The 25,450-nt window shown below is 46.3% G+C and overlaps 1 protein-coding gene across 7 annotated transcripts; it reads right to left on the bottom strand.

Annotated features, from left to right (window-relative positions):
• Positions 1 to 14: 14 nt before the first annotated feature.
• On the bottom strand, positions 15 to 25,384 carry LOC311532015 (protein CutA homolog). 7 transcript variants are annotated; one of them, XM_084649997.1, is made up of 7 exons: positions 24,644 to 25,384; positions 21,865 to 22,262; positions 19,102 to 19,250; positions 11,025 to 11,084; positions 8,462 to 8,507; positions 7,422 to 7,471; positions 15 to 778 (listed from the first exon to the last, which is right to left on the bottom strand). In XM_084649997.1, exons 2-7 carry the CDS (start codon positions 21,946 to 21,948, stop codon positions 616 to 618), a joined length of 552 nt encoding a protein of 183 aa, XP_084506123.1. In that variant the 5' UTR covers positions 21,949 to 22,262; positions 24,644 to 25,384; the 3' UTR covers positions 15 to 615. The 7 variants fall into 7 exon arrangements, with proteins under 7 accessions (XP_084506123.1, XP_084506122.1, XP_084506125.1 ...); XM_084649996.1 differs by lacking the exon at positions 24,644 to 25,384 and having other exon boundaries at positions 21,865 to 22,705; XM_084650001.1 differs by lacking the exon at positions 24,644 to 25,384 and having other exon boundaries at positions 617 to 795; positions 21,865 to 22,711.
• Between the last annotated feature and the right edge of the window lie 66 nt (positions 25,385 to 25,450).

Raw genomic sequence — 25,450 nt, 5'->3', positions numbered from 1 at the left:
ACAACTATTCAGGCTAGGATATAAAGAATTAAGAATTTTATTAAGATAAAATAAAAAGAAAATGGTACAGAGTTTAAGCGTAGAAGTTTCTGGTTACCCAGGAATAAGGTACAGATTATCAAGGGGTGCAAAATTAGGTTTAGGATTGGATGGCGTAAGGTATACATAATCTGCCATATCCCCAAGTGGGGGTAAAAGGTTAATGGGTGAAAGTACAGACATTGAGATATGGGGGTATGTTATTCATATAATGGCTATGTTCAGGTGTGGAGTATAATGAGTGGATACGATGATGAGGATGGATTACCCTCATTTGGTGAGATTTAATGTTCAGTGAGTTTATGGTTCCAGTTCATATGGTCCAATGGAAAAAGTCTCTTGGTCCCTTTCTCATAGTTGATGCATGATGTCGTTCTGGCTCACACCTCCTGGTACTGTCAGTGGCTGGGGATGTGTTCGATGTAGACGTCCCTGGACCATCGGATGGTGTCCGAGACCATAAGGCGCCGCATGAGCCGTGCGTAGTGTCGACCGATCCCACAGGTCAGCAGCACACGCTCGTTGCAGGAGTCCCCGACGATAAGGCGTCCATCTGCACCTCGTAGCCCTTTGCTCTCAGGGTGTCGGCCAGGGGGGTGTACTTTTCCAGTTTACGAGCTTGGGCTTCGCAAAAGGCCGGGGTCCTGTTCTCAAAGGAGACCGTGACGTCGACGAGGATGATCTTTTTCTGGGCCTTGGCGGTGACGACAATGTCAGGTCGCAGCTGGCTGTCGGTACACTAATATCCAATTTATTCTACAGGGGGTATTGAGGGAGCCAGAATGTAACAACCAGTTTATTCTAGCAATAAACAGCTGATTAACCTAGGGTTAATCCTACTGTGGCGATAAAGGTAGCTAGAAATTTTTTTTTCAATATGGCATTTTAAAGAGTGTCCATGTATTTGCAGCCAACAGCTCATGAATACATACTTTTGAAATAAAAATAATATACAGGAGTCCAACAGAAGCAGCCGGAGGCATTAGGAAACCCGATGGAACCCATACTGGAATTTGGCTCGGACACTTGGGCTAGAACAAAAAGGGTCGTGGGCTCTTTAATTACAAGTGGTCAGGACCGTGGTTTTATGATTCATCTGAATAGCAGCAGCCCAGCTGTCCCACTATCACTATGAGGGCACATTGACTCAGAGGATGGCATACCACCCGCTGAATTCCCAGCATCGCTCCCCGGGGCGCCAAGGGGCTCTTGGTAGTTCTGTGACCCAGCGTGACCCTGCTTAGCGGTGTGATATCTGACAGGATTCCAGCGGTGCAAGGGGCTGTAGCCAGTATTACTAAATATGCTGTTTGTTTGTGTATTTTCTAGCTGTAAAACAAAGGCCAGCGTGGAAAGACCTGGTTCTCAGCTTGGGGGAATTCAATGTTTATAATCAACAATGACGTGGCATATCCTATTAAAAGAAACAAAAGCCCTGTTTCCTTGTGGTGTGTGAGCTAGAATTCTGTCAGCTGATGAAAAGGAGCAGATTAGAGATGCATTTTTTTCCTATCCTGGATTATCATACTGTATCCTGCATGCTTTATGCATGCAGCATTTTGGAGATGAGGCCTCTGATTTACAGCAGCACTCATGCACTTTGTACTGTAACGGGATTAGTCTGCATAGCTCTGGTCCAAGAGGCTAAGAAATGTGGAAAGTCCTTTAAACTAGACCATTAGGCAAGAGGACCTTAAAGGGAGCACTGAACTGAACGGAGCTGAGGTATTTTAACCATTAAAGAGCCAGCATTTCACTCTGAGTTTAAAGAGTAAGCTCACACCCAGTTTGGACCCCAGGAGCTGGGGGAGACAGAATTACTCGAGTTTATTTCAGACTGTTTTGTGCTTTTCTTTAACATGTACCTAGGGCACAGGGCAGAGGGCAACTCTTTACAGAGCAGGGATGTAGTTTTGTCCTGAGCTGCTGGCTTGACAGCCCTGGAGTCTGACATCCTCCCGGGCTTTAGAACAGCGGCAGTGGAGGGAGCAGCAATCAGGGCCTCTTGCTCAGGATCGAGGCACCAGCAGAACTGTTCAATCTCCATAGTCCAGTCCATCCTTGACATGCTGTGAGGCTGGCCTGCTGTGTGAATGTGCCATGAGCTCTTCCACTACGTCGCTGCAAAGCTCCTATGTCAGCTAAGTGCCCCAGAGCGTTTCCTCACAGTCAGACTATTAAATGTTTCAGAGTAACAGCCGTGTTAGTCTGTATTCGCAAAAAGAAAAGGAGGACTTGTGGCACCTTAGAGACTAACCAATTTATTAGAGCATAAGCTTTTGTGAGCTACAGCTCACTTCCTCAGATGCATATCGTGGAAACTGCAGCAGGCTTTATATATACACAGAGAATATGAAACAATACCTATTCCCACCCCACTGTCCTGCTGGTAATAGCTTATCTAAAGTGATCATCAGGTGGGCCATTTCCAGCACAAATCCAGGTTCTCACCCTCCACCCCCCCACACAAATTCACTCTCCTGCTGGTGATAGCCCATCCAAAGTGACAACTCTTTACACAATGTGCATGACAATCAAGCTGGGCTATTTCCTGCACAAAACCTGGATTTGTGCAGGAAATAGCCCAGCTTGATTGTCATGCACATTGTGTAAAGAGTTGTCACTTTGGATGGGCTATCACCAGCAGGAGAGTGAATTTGTGTGGGGGGGTGGAGGGTGAGAACCTGGATTTGTGCTGGAAATGGCCCACCTGATGATCACTTTAGATAAGCTATTACCAGCAGGACAGTGGGGTGGGAATAGGTATTGTTTCATATTCTCTGTGTATATATAAAGCCTGCTGCAGTTTCCACGATATGCATCTGAGGAAGTGAGCTGTAGCTCACGAAAGCTTATGCTCTAATAAATTGGTTAGTCTCTAAGGTGCCACAAGTCCTCCTTTTCTTTTTGAGACTATTAAATGACTCACCTGTTAAAATCTCCCTCCCCTAGGACATTTTATTTCACCATGAAATTCTAAGGCAATTTGCAGGGTTCACGGTACAAATCTGACAAGGTATAGATAGACCTTTACTTTGTCTGTGATGTCAAACAGCGATCCTGCTCACTTGTGCTCATTAAACAGCTAATGGCTCCTTTTTTGCAGGAGCAGGGGTGTTATCTAAGTGCTCTGCCAGTATCCCACTAATTGCATTTTGCACTGGAATGTTCACAGGACCTAAAAAATAAACTGATACTAGAAAACAAATAGACCTGGCCAATCTGCCCTTCAACCCCACTAATAATCTCTCTCCCATTTTCAGGTTGCTGGCCATTTCTCTGCAAATTAGCTTTAATTCCGCAGTTTAGCACATCCAGGGCCCATTTAAAACCACAGCAAATTGCCAGAGAAATCTCGAGTGACACCATTTGGTAGGAGCTGTTGCAGGTGATAATGAGCACAGGGAGAGTGATGTCACTACTCCTGGGCACATCTCTCAATTAATTTCAGACCGTGCAAGTTTCCTCCCCCGACTTGCTCTAATATGTTTTTGGCTTCAAGGGAGTGAAGCCCTTCAGGCTCCACACACTTTACTCCAGCTCTGAGTGGGGGATGGCTCTCCTTCAGTGTCTAGAGCCAGGCTTCATTTAAAGTGCTCTTGGACTGGCAGATGCATGCAGCGGTGGTTCCAGTGGTCAGGCATTCTCCAGCGCTGCATCCTTTGCCTCAGCCCTGATAGCATCTGCCAAGCAATTCCAGCAAGGCCAGCCCGGTTCTGCTTCCTTAGGGTTAATCTGATTTTAAACACAGCTTCAAGTGACCCAATTTCTGCTCTCATTACAGACCCCTTCCCCTTCCTATTGGCCCCTTGCTCCCTCAGTTTTATCATCCCATGAACTGTCCTCCCACCCCACAGCACGCTGAGGTCTTTGTGTGCTAACTGAATACTTTACATTCAGGGCAGAGACATCAACTGACACCCTGCAAAGTGCTACACCTACCAGCGGCACCACAGGCCTGAGCCAAAGCCCCCTGATGCCAATGGAGAGACTCTCATTGGCTTCAATTGGCTTTAGATCAGCCCCTGCGTGAATTAATAAACCGCTGGCAGAACTGACCAATGGGAGCAAGAGCAGGCCCAGGCTGTAGTTGTCACCCACAGCCAACATTTTGGCAGTACACTGTCCAAAAGTCCTCATCCTTCTCAAAGGGACCCCTCTTTCCTGGTGGCTTCACTGCAAACATTGGCCCACATACTCGAGGGCAAAGCGTGCTGCAGAATCCACCCCCTCCCGCACACACATTTCCCCGGAAGATCAATGTCAGAGCAGGACTGCCCCTCTCGGCCCAACTGGCCTTTTCGTAACCACAAAAGTCTAAGAGCAAACCAGGCACCAGGAGTAAGAAACGCGTCTGTTTCAGACGCATCAATTACTACATAGTGCTCCATAATTTACAAGCCTGTGCCTCTGTTTGCAGTGTTACAGGCTGCCAAGGGAGAAAAAGCGTTTGCTTTAGTCAGAGGGAAGCTTTTGTTGGGACCAGGTATGTCAGTTTGTCTCCTTAGCCTGGCAATGTTGGCACAGGCCTGCACTGGATCCCTGCTGCCTTTAGGCATCCCTATACGCTCTGGGGAGCATTAACTCTTTGTGCTCTTCCCAGAAGCAGTAGGCTATTGTCAGCTGCGTCCCCCAGTCCCACCCCAGTGGGTCCTTGTTTGCGCTGCCCGGGATCCTTTCACAAATGCTCAGTGGGCCGCACTCTGAATGGCTGGCTGTTGGTAAACTGCCTCGGCTGCCCTGTCAGGATACAAAGCAACATGTTGCTGCAAATGGTGCTGCACAGCAGGAGATGATGTGAGCTGGTGCATCATGGGATGTTTTGCTGCATCCTGATTTACGTTCATTTGGGCAAGGGGGCAGAGGGCTCGGCAGGACCTTCCCCATCTTTGGTTCCCCTGCTTTGCCGCAACCCTTCTTCAGGGGGCAGACAGACCAATGGTCACCTCTGCTCACCGTCACTGGGGCTGCGTATGCTTCCTCTGCAGTGCAGCCAACCCCTGACAGCCTGTGGACTGGAACTCTGGTCCTTCTCCGTGGATTGTGTTGCTGGGGCCCTGTCATGTGCATTTTCACCCTCTGGTCCTATAAATAGCCAGAGTCTCCCTAGGAGCTCACATCCCACCACACACACCTTTGCAAACTCCACTGTTCACAACTTTGGAACTATTCTTAGACAACATGTGCCCTTTCTCTGCTTCGGGCTCTACTTACGATGTGTAGCTAAATGCTCAGTAGAACTTAGGTTTACACAAATGAGGAGTGTCCGTTAAACTGTATTTCAAGTAGGAGGCAAATTCCAAATCCCAGGCACTTGTGCTACCTACATTCCCTTGGGGTTTTATCACCCTCGGTATGTATGCACCAGTCCCGCCTGCAGTGAGAGAAGACTAGAGCGCCAAAGCAAATGTCCTCTACCCCTGACAGGAAGGAAACGCTGGGTATGTCTGGAGAAGGACAGAATGGTGCATTCCAGCTAGTCATCGGAGACACCTTCTTCAATCCATTTTAAATAGAGGGGGTTTCCTTGGTCTATAGGCAGGCTGATAAATTCAGGAATCTCAAAAGGATGCAGGGATCTAAAATGGAAAACACACACAGCCCCCCAATGGGAGTGGATCAATTCTGCTGTAGGAACAAGCTCAATTTTACTTACAGCCCCAAGAAACGTGAAGCTTTCAGTTCACAGGAGCACCTTTCAAGAAGGGCCTCCAGAGCTTTGCCTCTGACTTCAAAGCAGTTCCGTGGCCCTTCTCTTCAGATCATGTAGATTCAAAATCCATGAGCTTTTTGCTGTGAGTTTGGGGTTTAAGTAAACACAGCATCACAGGGTGACTGGCCCCTTTAAATGAAGGTGGTCCAGCGCCTTTATGCAAGTACAGCTGTTGCCAGTTTGACCAAGAAAGTGGAAGGGGCAGCACCTGTGGGAGGTCCCTGATGGAAGCAATGGTAGGTGGGTAGCAGGTGGACTGCCTGCAGAGCGGTTTGCCAATTGATCTCTCCAAACCGGAGGAAAGGCTAGAGGGCTGGAAAGGACTGAAGGCAGGAGAGCAGCAGCGGGAGTTGCCTGCTGGCTTCCAAGCTGAAGCCAAGCACCAGGGAAGGCTGAAGGCAGGCAATCAGCGGAGCGGCTGACGTCTGCACGTTGGAGAGCTGGAAACAGAAGAGAAGGGGCCGAGGGCCAGGGGAGCAGTGGAAGGGCCTACCTGCTGGTCTTTCTGAGATGAGAGGTTAATGGAACCAGGGAGTGGCGGATGCTCCCCTGATGAAGAGGAACTCCCAGCAGAGAAGCTGAGGGCGGGTAGGCTCCTACTGGGAAGAGTGGAGTGGCACTCCTGCTGGAAGGACTGGGGTGGCCATGCTGGTAGGACAAGAGACGACTGAAGAAGAGCCTGGTGTGGTGGAAGATGCTGGACTATGGTATGTGTTACACTGATGGGCTAGATGTTGGGGGATTCTAAGGACTATATGCAGTGGGTATGATAAATGGATGTGTTTTGCGATGGATTATTTGCACTAGGTTTTGTAACAAATCAGCCCCAAGGAGGGGTGTTATTGAGGTAAGAGGGTCTGTTGCAGAGTCCCTAGGGCCCCAAGAAGGGAGAAGTGGGACAGTACCACTTCCCTTCTTGGGGCTGGCAGGGAAGAGAGGGAATCATTCACACATAGGAATTGCCAGACTGGATCAGACCAGTGGCCCATCTAGCCTGGCATCCTGTCTCCAACCATGGCCAGTATCAGATGCTTCAGAGAAAGATGCAAGAAACCCTGAAGTAGGCAGTTATAGGGTAACCTGCTTTAAGGCAAAGTTTCCTTCTTATCCCCCCATTGTTAGAGGTTGACTTAACCCCTGAAGCATCAGGGTTGATATCCTCTCCAAAGCTCTTATTTATTTACTATGATGACTCTCGATATTCTTGTTATCCATATCAGTGGCTCCATATAATTGAATCTTGATAATTCAGTGATATCTTGGGACCGTGAGTTCCACAGGCTAATTTTTCATGTTGTGAGAAAAATATTTCCTTCAAAGGTATGACTAAGAGCAAACAACTCTGTTTCACCTAGTTTTGCACTGATTCTGTGAATTGCCTATGGCTACAACACAAAAGCTGAACATCTGTCCATGTTGGTGAACCTTAGAGAGTTTTTTTTGAGGTATGTGGACTCCATTTCAACCAGAAACCAGCTGGGTTTTACTTAGTTTTTCATTTTAGTGTGAGCTTTGAATTGATATGGTGTCTGTGATATTTGGCACATGCAGAAGCTAAACGACTACACATGGGTGTTGGGAGGAAGTAACTGTCCTCTGACTGGTTGAGTTAGAGATGGCAAATTTAGTTTAGGGGGAAAATATCATTTGCAACAGGCAGGAGCCTCACCTGATGTAGTCTGATAATTCACTTATTTTTGACGTCCTTGTTTTCACTAGCTGTAAAAGAAAAAGAAATGAAGTAAAGAGAAATGTAACCCGGGACAGCTGAATTGTTCTCACACCCGATGCGTCCACACTAGTGCTGACAGTATCTACTTTAGTTCTCTTGAGGGAATTAAAGTCACTTAGGAAGTCTCATACCAATATTATGGCATATGCAAATTATTCAGATAACTTTGAGCTAGGGAGATGTCTGAAATACACCAGCACCTTCTGCAGCAGGATGTCTGGCAAATCACTTAATCCTTTTGTGCTTCAGTTTCCCATCTGAGAGACAGTGTGGCTTAGTGGCTAGTGAACTGGACTGGGACTCAGGAGACCTTGGTTCTGTTCCCAGCTTTTTCCATTGGCCTGCTGGGTGACTTTGGACAAGTCACTTCACTGCTCTGTGCCTCAGTTTCCCATCAGTAAAATGGGGGTAATGACAATTACTTCATTTTGTAGAGTGCTTTGAGATCTACTGATGAAAAGCATCATAAAAGAGCTCGGTGTTGTGTGTAAAATGTAATTCCCCTGCCTTGTCTGTTTAGACTGCAAACTCTTCAGAGGAGGGACTCGCTCATTCTGTCTGGAAAGTGCCCAGCACAATGGGGCTGGTGCTTCTAGCCACATACACGCAGGAAAAATGTTGGCTTCACAGCCCCGCTGAGTAAACTAAACGTTGACCCCTCCTTGCCTGCTGCTGTGCCCTGACCTGAATGGAACCTTCCCGAAGTGAGAGTCCAGCCTACTGTGGCTCATTGAGGCCAGGGTCTCTCTGCTGGGGGTTTCTGTGATGCGGACCCCTGTCCTCAAGGAACTGGAGAGAGAACCTCCAAATCCATTTCACACAGTGCTCAGACGGTACCAATTCTTGGCCACTACTGCCCTGAGCTGGAGCTGTCCCCGCAAATCCTCATAATAGTTGAATTAATTGTAGGTGAGTGTCAGAAATGGGACCCCTCTTAAAAACGTGTCTCTACTAGATACACAGGACCAGACACTTACTAGAAGTATTTCAGTGGCTTCTTCTATTTCTCCTTCCCAAAAATACCTAGATGTAAAAGAAGAAGAAAAAAGAAATATAGTAAATGACTGCAGCCCCATTTATACTGACTCGGCATTAAAATCCATTTAAGACAGCGAAGTGCTTTGAGATCTGCTGAAGGAAAATACTCTGTAAGAGCTAGGTATTATTATTGTGTTTTGATTTTTGCCTGTTCAGTGCATGCTACAAGGTCACATTTCTTTATTTTGTTCTGTGTCGTTCTAGAAATGTCACGTTTTCAAATCATTTGCTAGGGATTTGACTGAATAGGGGGAGTCACGAACTCGGCAGATTGCTTGCTGAAAGCTTTCTCCTGTACTCAGTAAGGCCCTGGTCCAGCACAGGTGGACCCTTGCAGCCATGTGGAGCCCCACCGAGGTCAGTGGTGCTCTGTGCTGGCCCAGGGGTCTGCCCAAGCAGAGCGCATTGCAAGTTTGGGAACGAAGTCTGGCTGTTTGGACACGGTAGGGAATGAACGCCTTGGATGAAATTTATGGGCAAAGAGGCTCGCTTCCCAAGCACACTAATGGGCTTTGTAAGCATGTACTAAGGGTAGAGAGTTCAGGGGTAGATTGTCTGCCTGAGCCTCGTGTCTGCAGAGCGAGGAGAAATCTGGCAGCCTGTTGCTGATCCAAGCATGGGGAGAGGCACTGAGGTACCAGGCAACTGTAAGCATTTTAAATGACTTTCATGTCAGAACCCCCTTTGGATGTGACAATCTCAAAAGCAATCACTGCATTTATGAAAAATGAACATTTATCACCCTAGGCAATGTCCGGCTGTTTGCCTGGGACTAGGGCTACACAGGGGAGATGAGGGCTCATCTGTAATGTTGGAGTGGCCGGAGCTACCATGGGTCAGGATTGAGGTGCCCCAGCAGAACTGGGCGGGGGGAAAGATTAGTAGGGGAGTCTGAACGTCAGGAATGAGGGGAGTGGGCAGAGCTATGCTGGGGTGTGGACCGGCAAGGGAACAGCAAAGTCTGTTGCCAGGGCTGTTTGGGGGGCCCAGGACTGGAATAACGGGGGATGCTATAGGCCAGCAGCTCTGTGTACAGCACATTGCATGGCACCTGCCCATACTAACCAGGGCTATATCGGTGTCTCTTGTAGGAAATCTAGAAAGGAAGTAAAATGATTGCTTGATAGCTGGCTGAACCCTATGTGTTGGCGGCTGGGGAATAACTCTCTGCAGAAATGGCTTTCACCAGGTAAATGATCCCAGCCCCTCTTCTTTCTCACTGACTGACAAAGAGCAAATCTCCTTGATCGCACTCGTGCCCTTTTAGAACAATTCTCTTGGCAGAATGCTGCCATCGTGCCACCCATGTGCCTGGAGCCTCAAGCCAGGAGTCATCTGGAGGCGTCAGAGAGGTTAGTGATCAGCAGCTAGGGGCTCAGTTGGCCTGGGAAGGAGGAGGCTAAAACAGCTGTGTGCGCATATGTGTGACCTGGATCCAGCCTTACACGGATTATCACACATCATTCCAAAAACAGAGAGGAGCTATTCACAGGATGGGTCTGCAGGAGTCGAGTTCAATGGCATCACCCCGATTGAGACTGCCCAGCAAGAGATCGACGTCGGAACAGAGACTCCTCCTGAGATGGGGCTGGTGAGCCCAGGGCTACCGAGGGGTTAGTGGAGTGGGAGAAATGTTAGAGAATTGCACTACTTGGACCAGCTCTGCTTGGAGCGCTGTTGTTCGGCTCTACCAGCCAGCTTAGGAACGGGTGGGAAGGGCCCCAGATAGATTTGTGGCTGGTGGGGAGCTGTGTGGTGCATTTGGGGCCTGATCCAGAGCCCACAGAAGTCTGCCTTGGAGTGGATGGCTTCATTGGGCTTTGGGGCAGGCCCTCAGAGAGGAAGGATGTTCCTGTGGCTAAGGCACTGGAAATGGAAGATCTTTGTGCCAGTCCTGGCTCTGTGTGTGTGACCATGCACTAGTCACCACACCTTTCCATGCTTCAGTTTCCCAGCTGTGAAATGAGGTTATTAATACGCCCCCCCCGCCATTTCTCGAGCTTCATTCTGTAATGACAAGGTTTCCGATCTGTGGGTGGAAGGCCCGGGATGCCTGTGAGTACTGGGGCCAAAGGCTGCCCCTTCCTACCGTCTGAAGACCTCAATTAATATTATAAGTTTAGGTCTCATGAAAGAAGCAACCCACATTACATCATGGTGAAAGACACTAAAATCTTCTTTGTGAAGACTTCTATTCCTAAGTAACCAATAAACAAATGGCCACAGGCAGGCATGTCTTCCATCCACCCCCTATTCTTAATATGCTTAATGCACTGTGGTAGTACAGGGGTCACTCTTATAATCTCCCTGTCTAGCAATTGGAAAGCAGTTCAGCCTTCTACAAATAATTTGGTCTCCCAATTGCATGGTTTCATTGGCCTAATCCTGAGAAGTCCTGAGCCAGTTGTGGGTGCATCGGCACCTCTTGGGTTTGCTATTCCTGGCTTAGGCTTCCATTTGCAGACAAGTATGTCCTTTTGAGGAACGTTCAGTGCAACTCACATAGACGAGGCCTTCGGCAGGATATTCACGCAGGCAGCCAGCTTTTTATCCATAATGGCCCTAAACAGAACAGACAAGGTGAGTCTGTAAATACACGGTGCTTCCTCCACTCCTAGCACCCTCCTCCACCTTGTGCTGGGAAGTTAACCTTGAGCTGTTTCCTCCAGTGACAACCCTTGACATCAGGCACGAGTTATGATTGTTTAATCAGTTTCCAGCAGAGATTAGCTCAGCCTGGCTCCTACTGGCTCAGCCAGGGGGAGGGTCCCTCCAGGTTGCTGCTGATAGACCCTGAAGATTCCAGCCTCAGTGCTGGCCTGGGGAAAAATGCAGGACTTGTATGACACAGATGGCAGTCTCAAACGTTAGCTAATGAAACCTTGCACCATCCCCATGATGTATCAGTCTTATCCCCATTTTACAAGTGGGGAAACTGAGGCTGAGATTAAGAAATGGAGCTGGGATTAGAACAAAGGCGTCCCTGACTCCCAGTCATAAACTCACACCATGAGACTCTGCTTCCTGCATACACAGCAGACTAAAAATCATCAAATGTACTAAAGGTTTAACAACATCGGCCTTTTCATACCAGAAAGTTATTAGAAATCTGAAACCCAAATCCATTCCTTCCTGAAATTTTCCTCCTTTGGTTGTGGACTAGTTTGTTATTGCAGGGCTGCCAGCACGTTACATCTGGGCTGCCAGCAGAAGTGAGCAGAGAAGCAACTGTGGGGGAGGGTAGGAAGAGGGCTAGGAGTACTAGGTCAAATGTTGTGCCTAAAATTGGAATGATACAGAGAAGATTAACATGGCCCCTGCGCAAGGATGACATGCAAATTCGTGAAGCGTTCCATATTAAAAAACAAAACAAAACAAAACACCTCACCAGTGTCTCTTCGCTTTTGGAGAGACCATCAAGCTTGTTTCTTTTGCACCTTCTGCCCTCAAAATTGTGGTAAATGTTTTTTGAAGCCACGGCCCTTTTAGACTTGTAATTTGTTTTCCTTTAACTCTGGCCTGTGTTTTGTACTTAGCGCTATGGCAATGAAAACATTAAACTCCTAGCAATTACACTTGAGTCAAAAATATGACCTCAAAGTTCCGGACGAGGAGGCAGGAGTGACTAAAGAATGAAAGAATAAATCCACCCAGCTGTAGGAATTAACCCTCAGTGGGTTTGAAGGTTAAACCAACCCTGATGTTTGTACACTATTAGCTACTTCAAACAAAATAAAACAAACCTGTTTTGGCTCTGAGCAGGTTAAAAATATCACCCTTACATCCAGATTATGATATATCCTAGGTGGGTTTATGAAACAACCTATATCCCCTAGTGAATCTTTTATCCTTAAAGGAGGATTTCATGTCACAAGCTGTGAAAATACCATGTGTAGATTGAGGACTGTACAACATCACAGGGTGACCTGCCCCAAATGCAACCTAAATCAGCACAGATAGTAACTAACACGTCAGCTGTCTGAAGACGTCCAGGCCACAGTACCAGTATGCAATTTATGTAACGGGTTCAAATCTGGCACCTAACCCATAAAGCAAAGCTATTTAAATAGCCTGGGTTCTCATCTGGATTTTCATAAGCTTCTTTTCACATCTTTATTATTAGACCTGCTTTGTCTGTCTACACAGTCCGCAGCCAGATCCACGAGACAATGGAGGTGGCTTGTACCACCCTCCCTGCCGCAATGCAGGACCACAGACTGGCCTCTCCTCTAGTAGCAGGAAGGAAAAGAGACAGACCGGTGGATGGGGGAGAAAAGCAGCTCCACTGCCTTCTTCCCACAGACGCTGGGAAATCCCCTCCGTGGCACAGCATCGGGCACTGCGGAGGCGAGACACCAGCGTGCAGTTGCTCTCCAGGCCATGCTTCTCTTGGGTCTAGGCTGGTTCCCAGCAGTTACTTCTCCTCTGTGGCTACAAACTCCTGGAGGAACGGGTTGGGTGCAACCACTGCCAAAGAGAGTATGGCAGCACAGCCTTCTGAGGGAGCCATGCCCCAAGGACAGTCAAATAACCTTACCTCTTCCCCAGTGGAACAACATGGGGGAGACTATGAGCAGGTGACCCCAGGATCTGAGTTTTTAGCCTGAATCTCACGCAGCATAGAGTATCTTGCAAGGGGAAAAATGATGCGATCCAGTGACTGGCTGAAACTGACTCAGTGTTGCTATTTAGGTCAAGGTCATATTGTCTTATCTTACTAAGTGATTTGAAGAAGCAGTAACATACTACAGAAGGGGGGACAGTTTTCAAAAGATGCTGCTGATTGCTATAATAATACTTAGCCTTGTTCTCCTCAAGGTGCTTTAAAATACTAATTAATCCTCTTAACCATTTAAAGTAGTTAAGAATTTATCCTTCCTATCTCAAATTTACAGAGGAGGAAGTTGCCCCTGAGAGATTACATGACATACCCCAAACCACACAGGGAGACGCTATTGGAGCTGGGATTAGAACAGAGGAGTTCCTGGGAACTACTCCAGTATTCAGGTGACACCTCTGAAATAGGTGACCATTTCCCAGTAAGTTATATTGCTTTTGTGGAGTCCTCTGCAATAATGCTGAAGGCTAACTTTGGCTCTAATCTAACGAGGAATGTCCCCTGGATTGCAAAAATCTCTTTTAAAACAAAAGAGAGACACAATTTTTATGCAAGCTGTTATATTTCACCTTGTTGCAGCAATCAGTTGGCCAGCAGACAGAGCACAAATTAATAAATACTATCCCTGACACAAGTAAGGATGTAAACAAAGCAAAGGTATATTGACTTATGTGCCAAAATACACTGGAGCAGGAAAGTGAAAATCCATTTTTGCCATATGAAAAAGGAAAAACAGGAGGACAAGGTCTGTATCAGCCTTCTAACAGAAAATTGCAAATAGCAGAGAAAGCATAATAATAAGAAACTTCTGATGCTGTCCCTTTAAGGAAACTATTTATGTCCTTCCTGCAGAGATTTGATCCAGAATTCTTGCTACAAATTAGCAGGTTAGAAATTGGTTCCTGTGGAGCACAGACTGAGACAGGGAATGCAATATAACTTGTGAAATGGTATCCATTAGGGAGCCATTTAAACTGTGGCTCATGCACATCTAATGTTTAATGTTCAGTATTTATGCATCCATAAATAGCCATAAAAAGCTTTTCTAGGCGATAATCTGTGTCCAGACCGCATGACACAATTTTTGATGCTTGATTTTCGCAATTGCTGATGAATGTTTAAGTGTTGGTGACTGGCACAAACCAAGAACACTTGGAGATGGAAACATTTCAGAAGACAAAGGGCATTTAAAAATGCATGTTACATAGCAAAATGTTTTGCTTCTTTACAACCCCTCCCCTCCCACAAAAACCTATCCAAAGGCTTAGGTTCCAGCTTTAAAGTGGCTCATTCTAGTTGCAAATGTGTTGTTTAGTTACTTGACAATGTGATTACTGCTTAAAAGAAAACAAAATGTTACACTTTTTATAGATCCTACACAGAAACTAAGCTGTGCACATGCTCTATACCGCTGGGAAGAGCTGGACATAGAGCTAGCTCTTTGAACCTGTATTTCTTTGCTGTTAAACCAGGCTAAGGTTTGAACACAAACAAAGATTTTTTATCTGAATTATGGGCCTGATCCAAACCCCAGGGGTCTTTCATTAACTTCAATGGGCTTTGGTTCAGGCCTTCTTCTAGCTGGCGTATTTTATAGCAGTAAAAATTCTAAATGTACACTGATCTATAAGTTATTTTTGTCTACTGCAGGTATTCTATTAACCTCTAAGTTGTATTTTGGTAGCACTACTATTACATTAGCACTGCCCTATCTGTCTGGCACCCTAAGGGACATAGAACAAAGTTTAATGGCAAAAGTTGACAGTGATGGCGATTCCTGGAGATGAGCAGTTTCTGGAGCAAACTTGTTTGGCAGCTTGACTGGAAGAGGGGAAAAAATACAGCACAGAAGCATGAGGATATGGTGACATTAACACTTCAGCAGGAACAGATTCTGAGCTGAGGATTTTAATGGCGGAAAGCCAAGCTAACTAGCCCCTTGCAACTGACAGGAAGCAGTTCCTAGTTTGACAGCTATAACATGTCCAGATGTTGGGGACACTGGGGCATGGCCACTAGGTAACTCGGGGGGATGGAAGACCACGAGTGTCGATGAAGCCCCCTCGCACTAGGCCCCGGTGTCCTTGGCCCCCCCTCCTGCCTGGAGGCACACACAGCAGTTATGCTGAGAATCTGCAACAGTATGTTGCAGAGTCAGACTGCCTGAAACTAAGCAAGGCCAAACAGGGGAGATATGAAAGAACAATGCTGAATAAAGCAGCTTTATGTATAGTTTAACAAATGATACAGGGAATCAGGGAACTAGCTGGGAACTGGATTGGCTGGCTATATGGATACTTGGGGCAGCTTGCTATTGGACAAGTATGCTGGGAAAAAGGATGTATAAAAGCCTGTGTAACTTCCTGCTCTGTTGTGCAGGATTTGAGATTTTATTCTCCCTGTACCTTTTTGCAGCTGCAAATAAACTTTTCTGCTTTTCCACCCCGTTGTGATTATTGGGTGTAGCACACCGGGTAACGAACCAACTCAAGCTGTTGTTCAGCCTCTCTGCACTGGGTGCCGGCAACACAGACATTCCAACTCCTCCATGTCTATTTTAAAAGAGAGATGAGCTGAAAGGATGGTTCTGTAATTATTGGAAGAGGCTCCTTACTGAAAGGGACATGACAATCGCTCAGATATGTTAATTTCAGATTACTACCAGATAACTTGGAAAGTATACTTTTAATTGGTATTAAATGGAGAGGAAAACTGTATAAAGCATGCATGCCACCTCAGCAAGCAGAGGATGGAGAAAGAAGGGATATTAGGGGAAACCACTGTCTTCAGATTCAGTGATGTACAGACAAGCTCTTAGTTTCAACTGTAAACCCCTACTACTTGTAACATGATCTATACAGCTAATGAGAAAACATAGGTTTTTCCCATGGAAAATCTCAACTTTTTGTTGAAAACCTGAACATTTGTGGCCCAAAACAGCCAACAACTAAAGTTTATAGCCAAAGTCCAAAAATGTTCAGGTTTTTGTTTTGTTTTTTTTTGACAAAAAAAAATATTATTTTGAGGAAAGCAGATACTTCCTGGGGAAATTTTCATTTTGTCAAACCCAATTTTCCATCAAGAAATGTTTTGACACAAATTTTTCAACCAGTCCTAATGATCTACTAGAGGTGTGAGAGTTTAGGAGGAAAATCAGACATTTTTTTTTCTAAAAGTCTTGGGTCTGAGATTAAGGTCAATAGGGATTATAGTGGTGAGACACAATCAGAACCACATAGAGAATGTGGCTGATACATTACAAGAAAAAAGTTATCAAGCTGATGCAGGTGAAGCATGCCAGATTGAGAGCCCTGGAGACTGCAGCCCTCAGTTAATCCACACAACAGGTAAAGTACCAGGATAAAAAATAAGAGACCAACTTTCAGGCTGCCATGACCACTAACTGATTGGAAGCAAGGAAGAAACATCACCTATGAGAGGTTTACGGGAATCCTTCTACCTTCCTCCAAAGCAGCTGGTATTGGCCACTGTGGGAGACAGAGTATGGGGCTGTATGGCTCCTGGGTCTGATCCTGCAAGGCAGTTCTTATGTGAAAGGGACTGTTCTCTAAAGAGTACCAACAGTGTCCTATGCATTTTACCAATGAGCAGGAGGTCACTGCTGTGCAGAGCTTATAATAATCACTTAATACTGAGGTGTTGTGAGACTTCAAGTTTTTAAAGCACCACAGAAGTGCAAAGTACAATTCCTGGGATATTGTTTGGTCCCCCCCCCCGATTAACTGAGATGTAGGGAACACACGAACCCTGTGGGAACTGCAAATATTAATAACAAGGTGAAGATGGGTGGCTGAAAATGGCTGTATACTTCATGCTGGCTTTGGGCTAGATATTTCATGTGTATTTCTGTGTCCCAGCATTAGCGCACATTTGTCTTCATGCTCTAGACAGATGAAATATGAATAAGCAGAACGGTAAAGAAAGATGTGCACCGATACAAGGCAAAACTGGGGGCAGATGGAATATTCAGCTGTAACCCAGTCTTCTCTTCATAAAAGATAATGATCAGCCTGAAATATTTTTGGTTTAGATTATTTGTGAGGTCACCCTCAGAATGCTACAGGGCCTGATCATGCCCTCTGGACCCACAAAACTCAACTTTCCAAATCAGACACAGGCAGAGAAGCAAAATCTCCATTTTGTAAAGACTGGGAGACTTCTACTAAGTATCAATTTTAATAGCAATGCAGGGCACTCAGGTTATAACTTGCTCTAACTGGTGTGCCCCCAAAAGGTATTTGTTTACAGCTGAGCTGTCCTTGAAATCTGAAACCCTTTTCTGCCTTTACAAACACCAACGAAAATACTTGCAAGTGGAGTCTGGGAATAAGTACCTCAGTGAGCAATCTAGGAGAAGGATAAAGACATCCATACTAGCAGCTAAAGGGTTTTGGAAAATAAGCTTTCATCCACAGAGCCATTATCACTTAATCCAAATTCCTCTGAGCTCAACTTTAATTCATTAATACCAAGAAAAATGTGAGCAAAATACATGTAAATCTCAGCAATGGGCATGAACTCCAGGGAGTGATTTATTTCCTCTCCCTTCCCTGGAAGAGAAGGAACAAAGACAGAGAATGTTTGCGGAGCTGCTAATGTGTAGCATTTTCAGAGACTAAATGGTCCTCTCACCAGTAATGCACAGTTATTCTTTTTGTCATACACATGAAGTGGTAACACACTTGATACAGTTGCAGTATTAAGGGTGACACAAAATGCCTTTTGGTAGCCCATTCTTTCCTGAATAGCTGTTTGGGAACACTCTGTTATTAGGGAAGAGAGGCAGAGTTTTTGGCAAGCAGAGAGTTAGCAGGGAACAGAGCTCATAAGAGGTGTTGCAGGAAACTTAACGGTCCACTATAAACATTTCCAGTATTCTGAACAGAGCAGCTATTTAGCCATGTAGCTAGGAATTTTTGAAGTGTTCATCATACAAATCTATGGTATATTAAAAATAAAAAAGATCTAGATGTATTTGAAGCCCTTGCAAAATACATTAGAGTAGGGAGGGGCATTGAGTGGCAGATTTTGTCTCCCCCCTACCCCCCTTTTTTTTGGCCTGGTTTTGTTTTCTTTTCTTTATTTTATTTTATTTATCTTAGGCTTTTATACTGCCATCCATCACTGTAGCATCTGGGCACTTTCTACATAAAGTCAATAGCAATAGCAAAGTCCCTAGTGGACTTCATAGCAGTCTCTGACACTTTATCCTTTCTAGGGTAGCATCTCTGCTTGGGCTATTTTTGTTGGTTTCTGTTTTGGGTTGGTTGGTTAACTGTTACAGGATTTTTTTTTCTGGAGGAGTGTTTGGATAGTTAGGGTGTCAGTGTTGTAAGTGTCATTCTTGCTATGGTGATAAGGCTTTTTGAAAGATGAAAGTTTGGTAACATTTCCTCATGCTCTGGATTCACCTAATCTCACCTGAGAAGTTTGTTCCATAGCCAGATCCCCTTGACCCAGAAAAATTTGCTCTCCACCCTCATGCAGTGTTGCTGAGCTGTGTGATCTGCATTGTCTCAAAGGAGTTCAGCTGTCATGGTGGTTGCTTGATCCATGAATTGCCTTGAGAATTAGGACTGAGGCCTTAAACTGGCATCTGAAACAGACTGGGAGCCAGTGCAGGAATCTGAGAAGAGGCTTGATGTGCTCACATTAGCCTAGGCCTCGAAGGAGGCAGGCAGCTGTATTCTGCACCAGCTAGATAGATATTTTTTTTTTTACAATCTTCCTTTAGAAGGTTGAGTTCCTACTCTACGGAGCTGTTTGTGGGAGAGAGTTAATGCATGAGTGGGAGAGAAAGAGGGTGTCATGTGGAGAAAATGGGAGAAACCCCCCTCCTCCTCAGAAATAACTACTGTAAATGAAACAAAAAACCCATTACTTCATGACAGCCAGCCTTTGAATTATTCAAGCACAACAACAATGAAAGTGACACTGTACCTTGCAATATCCTTTGCAACTTGTTCATTGGGACAGTTAATGAAAGCAATGGAATGGGTTCCCGAGATATAGCTGCCAGTGACTGCAGAGTGCAGCTGAAGACCTAGACTCTTCAGCACGGGGTACATCAGTAAAGACAGAGTTATTACCTAAAGAATGCAAAATACAACAGTGAGAATGCCAGGTCAAGTGTGTCCCTCAAATTTAGGTTGTATTTTAAAGAAACCCCAAGCATGTACAGTATGTATGATCCAAAAATAAAGTATCCATTCTTTGTGTTGCCAGTATTACAATAAAGCTTATTATTGTAGTTCAGAGAAACAATGTTTAAAACAAATAAACATTCCCCAGCAGTGGGTCCAGTCCAACATTAGAGCAGTGGGTTTAGTGCATAAATGGGTCAGTTTCAGAGTCTGGAACAGAACCTAGGAGTCTGGGGCCAGCTGCTTCAGCAAGCATCATGCTCAAAACTTGCATGTACAAAAATATCCACTGGACAATCATAAAAACCATTTCTATTTTTTTTAAAAAACAAGAATAATAAAGTACTTCATTGGTGGGATAAATTACATTCCATCCTTTAAACAAAACCAAGAACAAGCTGAACTGACCTTCAGTATAAACTATTATTTCAGACTTAACACTGAAGGGAAGTAAAGCTCTAAGAGTGGGCCGTTAATATACAAATAAGACAACAATGTATAGTTTGGTTGGCTGATCAGACTATTTGTTTTATGAGAAATTGCACAGTAGAGATTGAAGATAATCAGATTTTTATGCAAGCCTGGTATCCAATTTATTGCAAAAGGAATTGCTGCCTTTCTGTCTCCATTATGGACAAGTACAGCAAAAACATATTTACAGAAGGAAATCATAAATCACTCATACAGTCTTTGCATACGATGGTTGTTATAGGCACTGATTTAAAAGCACCCAAACTGAAACCCAACAGTGTCCACTGTTATCTCAGCTGTGTATTTAATTTTCTAGGTCAAATTCATCCCTGGAATAACTACATCTGATTATAGAGCTACTCCATGGATGAATTTGGTTGTGTGCACACTAAGATTAAAGGAACGTTGCCAACTTACATTTAACTCAGAAAAAGAGACAATTCTGGCATGGGTATTTGCCAAAGTAGAGTAGTGTTTCTATTCCGCTTATTAGGGGAGAAATATATGCTCCCTTCTGTTCAGCATAGCAATCATGAGCCTTCATGAAAGTTATATGTACATCTTATGAGGCTGTCCCAGTGAGCAACATTTGTAAATAAAGAGTAATACAATGTTTACAATCCTCCTGTTTTTCCCCCAGACAAGAAGTGAGAAATCTGATGCAACAACACAACTGTTGTTTCCTCAGGTTTGTCCAACAAGTGAAGGCCAAACTGGATTGAAAACTTTGGATTTGAAAACTTCTGGGTTGTTAATCTGAATACACCCAAAGCGGTCAATATTTAAAGTGACTTAGATTCAAAAACCACAGCTGTGAGATCCTAAATTCAGTGAGATCACTGAAAAATATGCAATTTTGTTGGTGTTGTGTTGGTCCCAGGATATTAAAGAGACAAGAGGGGTGAGGTAATATCTATTATTGGATCAACTTGTGTTGGTGAGAGACAAGCTTTTGGGCTACACAGAACTCTTCTTCACGTTTGTGTAGCTCAAAAACTTGTCTCTCTCACCAACAGAAGTTGGTCCAATAAATGATATTACCTCACCCACCTTGTCTCTCTAGTATCTTGGGACCCATGGGGCTACACCAACACTCCATGTAATCACTGAAAAATGTGAGACTGGAAAGTTCTGTGTAGCCCAAAAGCTTGTATAACCTAAGTGATGAGATTTTGCAAAATTGCGAATGTCCTGGATTTTGCAAAATCTCATCACTTAGGTTATGCAAAACAAAACCTAGGACTGGTTTTGAGCTGGGTTTCAAATCCCTGTATTCAGTGTTTTTGATAAACAACTCTAGTGTTGACGCATCACTAAAAATGAAACCATCATGGCAGCCTTGAGTAGAGCAAGGATTCCTCAACAATGGTGAAAGAAACTTTTTAAAATTACCTTCCAAACAAATGAGAAGTCTGAAAATGTTCACATGGGAATATTTTCCATGTGTGTGTTTCTTTTCTCAGGTCAATTTTTTGTAAGTCTGTCTGGCCCCTCAGTCTCTACATCTGCATCTCAGTAATCACCCACTAGATTAGATGTCTGGGCATCAGGAATTTATCTATATACAGACTGGCATTTGCATGGGTCTTTTTTCTAAATACTGAAAGCGTAAGTTGTCCTGGGATCTGCATTGTCCCAAGACAGAGAATTTTGTACTCTGCTAAGTGCATCTTTGCAGCTTTCCCACAGATGGGGAGAAGTTTGCTGGAAAATGCACTCAGCTGTGTGCAATTAGTGTCCCGGAAAAATCAATCTGTTATGAAGTACCCAACAAAACAGGAACGAACACATTGACTCGTTTACACTCTGCTCTGCAGCATGTGAGGAGTTGAACGGGGCCTGAGGGGGGGTGTTCAGGTGAGATGCCTCTTGCTCACAGATTCATCTTCCCCCAAGCAGCTCCCCCGGTCTCCTTGCCTGCCATGCTGAGCAGCTGCGTGCCCCAGGGACCAGCGGAAACGATCATTCAAAGTGACATCGCCTTGGCCCGGGCACTGTCCCATACAGTCTCTGCAACCTGCCTGGGCTCACAGCCCTCTGCAGCCCTCCAGGGGTTCACAGCCTGTTGCATCCAAGGGATCCATCTTACCAGCAGCAAAGTGAAGCATCCCGGACGGGTGCAGCTCTGGGCGGCCGGCAGCTGGCAGCGCTGAGTTAGCCAGTCCATCTTCATCCTGCAGTCCAGGGCCAAGGCCGGTGCTGCCAGCCCGTCCCTCCGCCTGCTCAGCCCCAGAGCGCTGCTGGGACCGGTGGCCGCGGCACCAAGGCGGGTCTGGCCGGGAGGGGTGTTTGCAATGGTCACGGAAACTCCTCCTCCTGCTGCTGCTGCCAGGAGGGGCCGGTGCCCGGCTCGTGGGCTACCTGCCGCCCGACCGGGCAAGGCGAGGGCACAGAGCCGCAGGAGCCGCTCTCAGGCAGCCCGAAGGTAGAGCTGGGATTTGCTCGCTTGCGGGAAGGGATCGTGTGCTGCCCGGTCTGTTCCTCGCTCTGCAGAATGCATTACGGGGCCCCCATGTTAGGGCGACTGGATTTCCCAAAGGGAAAACTGGACACCGCCTGGGGCTAGGCTGAGGCCCCGCTCCTTGCCCAGGGCTCGTCCCCGCCTCTCCCGGAGCACGGCTGCCCCTTCCCACCCGGGATTGGCGTCGCTGCTCACCTGAGCCCTGCCTGCCCCACACCCGAGCCCTGCCTCCCCCACCCAGCGGGGCTGGCATCCCTGCTACCCCCCATTCCATTTGTGCTGTTTGAGCAAGTTGGCAAGAGCAAACAGGACAAATGCCCACTTTCCCCAAAAAGTTGGGACGGCCTGGACAGGGTTTATAAAAGGGACTGCCCCCGCCCAAATGGGAGGGATGGTCACCCTACTTAGTGTGGGCCGGGGGCCGCTGGCTCAGGGAATCCTAGAACTGGAAGAGACCTCGAGAGGTCATCTAATCCAGTCCCCTGAATGGTACTGAGGGTGCAAGGGCAGATGTACGCTGCCATTCTTAGACACAGAAGAATCTGATTCCTGGGGAAGCTTTTGATTTGTAGTTTTAGAGACAGATCCCTCATCTTTGGTCATTGGAGACTCCACAGTACTTGCCCTGAGTCTTGGCTACAGTCCATGCTGGGAATAATAAATTGGTTAGTCTCTAAGGTGCCACTAGTACTCCTTTTCTTCCTGCTGGGAAAAGACATTCTGCCCCTTTAAAAATTCCTTTCTGTGGTTTATGTGAGTCACGCTTCCCTGACACTACTCAAGTGAGTAAATCAATCCGGGGTTGGATAGTTAATTAATCCTCCAAACGCTCTTGTAATGAAAGTAAGTATTATTATTCTTCCATTTAAAAGATGGGGAACTTGACACTGTGACGTTCACTGGACTTGGCCAAAGCCTATTATGCCCATCACTGTGATATCTGAATGTGAGCAGAACTAGGATGTTTTTAGCTCCCGCCTCCCAGAATAAGATATTTGAATATGAAGGAAACAATGTGCTCAAAGTGCACAAACCTAAGAAGCATTTAGAAAGAAAGTCTCTCTAGCTTTTAATGACATCGTTACCTGTTGACAACCCTGGAGGTTTTAAAAGTTATTTCATGTTACCAATCTCACACACTGTATATCTGCAACCTTTCAGTCAGTTGGGACAATACATCTAGCCTGAATTGTTCCACGTTTATCTCTAGCCAGCTTCACTTTCTCCTTCCCAGGCACAAGCATCAGAAAATGTTTTGGATTTCACGCTGCAAGGGATTGTTTGACATTTAAAAAAAAATAACGTTAAAAGTAATTGAATTTGATTTAAAAAAAACCTTTCTAATAATAGTTGGCTCTGTAAAACTTTTTTTTCTTAAACACAAAGCTGATTGGAAGAAGCACGTAGTTGTGGCTAAAGGGCAGGAAGTAAACTCTGAGTTCTCCCAGCTCTGCCACTGAATTGCTGGGTGTCCTTGGACAAGTCACTTAACATATGTGTGTGTTTTCTCCATCTGTACACACATATGTTAAGTGACTTGTCCAAGGACACCCAGCAAGTTGGATTCTGGAGCTTAATTTATGAATATTTTAAAGCATTTTGACATCTTCAGATAGCAGGTGCTATAAAAGTGAAAAGTAGTATTAGGCATTTCAGGCCTAAAACTTTTTGACAATGTCCCTTTAAGAATTCAACTGTTCATGAATAGAGACAGTCACACTATCTCAAACCTGCATTATGTTACTGTCAGGTCTCTCAAGCGACTAGAAAATGTATTAATCAGCAGATCATTGCAAACTTCTTAGCACAGCGGTCTAAGTCTAGCTTTAGACCAAAACTTTCTACAATTATAGTACTGTACTGCTAACTATCTCATTCCCGGGCAAAGGATGAGGGCCAGGTTACTCTGCTATTGTTAGTGACCTTTTAGAGATATTTAATATCATAGATCATTCAAAACCCTTTACAAAATGGAAACATTCAGGTATCCTCTAAGCTTCATTTGCCTGGCCTATTCCTCGTAGATTGAAAGAGGACGCATTTTCCTCTTACTCCGACCTCCCCTGCAGGCACAGACCATCCTCAGCACAACGGTACTGTCAGACTTGCAGGGCACACATGTGATAAGGGAGTGTGGAGAGCCTGGATAAGGAAAGTCCGTACCCCTGCACATCACTTTGCAATGGTGCCTAGGACAAGCAAGGCCAATGGGTCTACAACTCCGTAACTCTACTACTCAATCCCCCCCCTCCTCCCCCCAAACAGAGGGCAAGGGAGCAGCTGTGCTGATACTCCACAGTATGGAGGGAGAATTCCCTTCTCCCCCGCCACCCCCAGCCGTGGAGTTTTCCTGCACAGCCGCCGGCTTCGTTATCATCTAATTAGCTCAGCAGCGGATAGATATTACCTTCATTTTACATTCATTACTGCCCTTGCGCGAAGTGTAAAGAACTGAGTTGAAACAAAAGGCAGCCGGTCTGGCCCCGTGCCTTAAGCGAGATGCGCGGGTCGCGGAGAGCTCGCCTGTCCGAGGCCAGCTGAGGCCCTGGGTGGGGATGGCGCCCCACAGCTCTGCCCGCGCGGCGAGGGAGGCTTGCGGGAAGGAGCGGGCTGGGGAGGCTGCTCCCTGGATACCCAGCGCCCTCGTGTTCGGGTTTATTTTGTGTTTGACGGAGGCAACGCCGAGCAAGGGGGTTACTGGGGCTGAGCCTGACTCGTACTGTGGAGGATTAGCAGCGCGGGGCTGCCGTGGTTCAGCCTCCCGAGAAGCCACGGCGGGGCGTTGTGTGACCCCCCGCCCCCGGCAGCGGCTGCCCGGAGGGTGGGGCACCCGGCCGCAGCCTGGGGTTGGGCCGCTCCCTGGGGCCCGGGCTCGGAGGGGCCCCCTGCAGCCACCCCTGGGAAGGGGCCAGCACGGCGTGGCGTCACTAACACCCCACAGTGACTGGGGGGGGGGGGGCGGCGAGACGTCTTCGCACGGCCCGGCCCGGCCCGGCCACCTCCGTCGCCACCCCGGCCCCAGCGGACCACTTCGCCCTGGGCCTGGCCAGGAGGCCACGGGGCGGACTTGCCAGACTAGTCCCGCCCCTCGCCTGACAGCAGCCAACCAGCGAGCGGCGGGGGCCCGCCATTTTGTTTGCAATTGGGCGGACGCGAAAGGAGCCTCTTAGTTACGCCCAGCGTGGTTGCTCGGGGAGTTCTCGCGATACTACTA

Source organism: Lepidochelys olivacea, assembly GCF_965140295.1.
Source record: "Lepidochelys olivacea isolate rLepOli2 genome assembly, chromosome: 16".
Lineage (NCBI taxonomy): Eukaryota > Metazoa > Chordata > Testudines > Cheloniidae > Lepidochelys > Lepidochelys olivacea.
Note: the sequence above shows the minus strand (reverse complement) of the source record. Positions and strands in the feature narration are given on the sequence as shown.

What these genes read in the sequence shown, in the direction of transcription:
- LOC311532015 (XM_084649997.1), bottom strand. Translation starts at nt 21,948, where the DNA reads ATGAAGATGGACTGGCTAACTCAGCGCTGCCAGCTGCCGGCCGCCCAG. An exon ending in CTGCCGAAGGCCTCGTCTAT is followed by an intron (nt 8,508 to 11,024) that starts GTGAGTTGCACT and finishes TTTTACATCTAG; the next exon opens with GTATTTTTGGGAAGGAGAAA. An exon ending in GAATTATCAGACTACATCAG is followed by an intron (nt 779 to 7,421) that starts GTGAGGCTCCTG and finishes ATTGGATATTAG; the next exon opens with TGTACCGACAGCCAGCTGCG.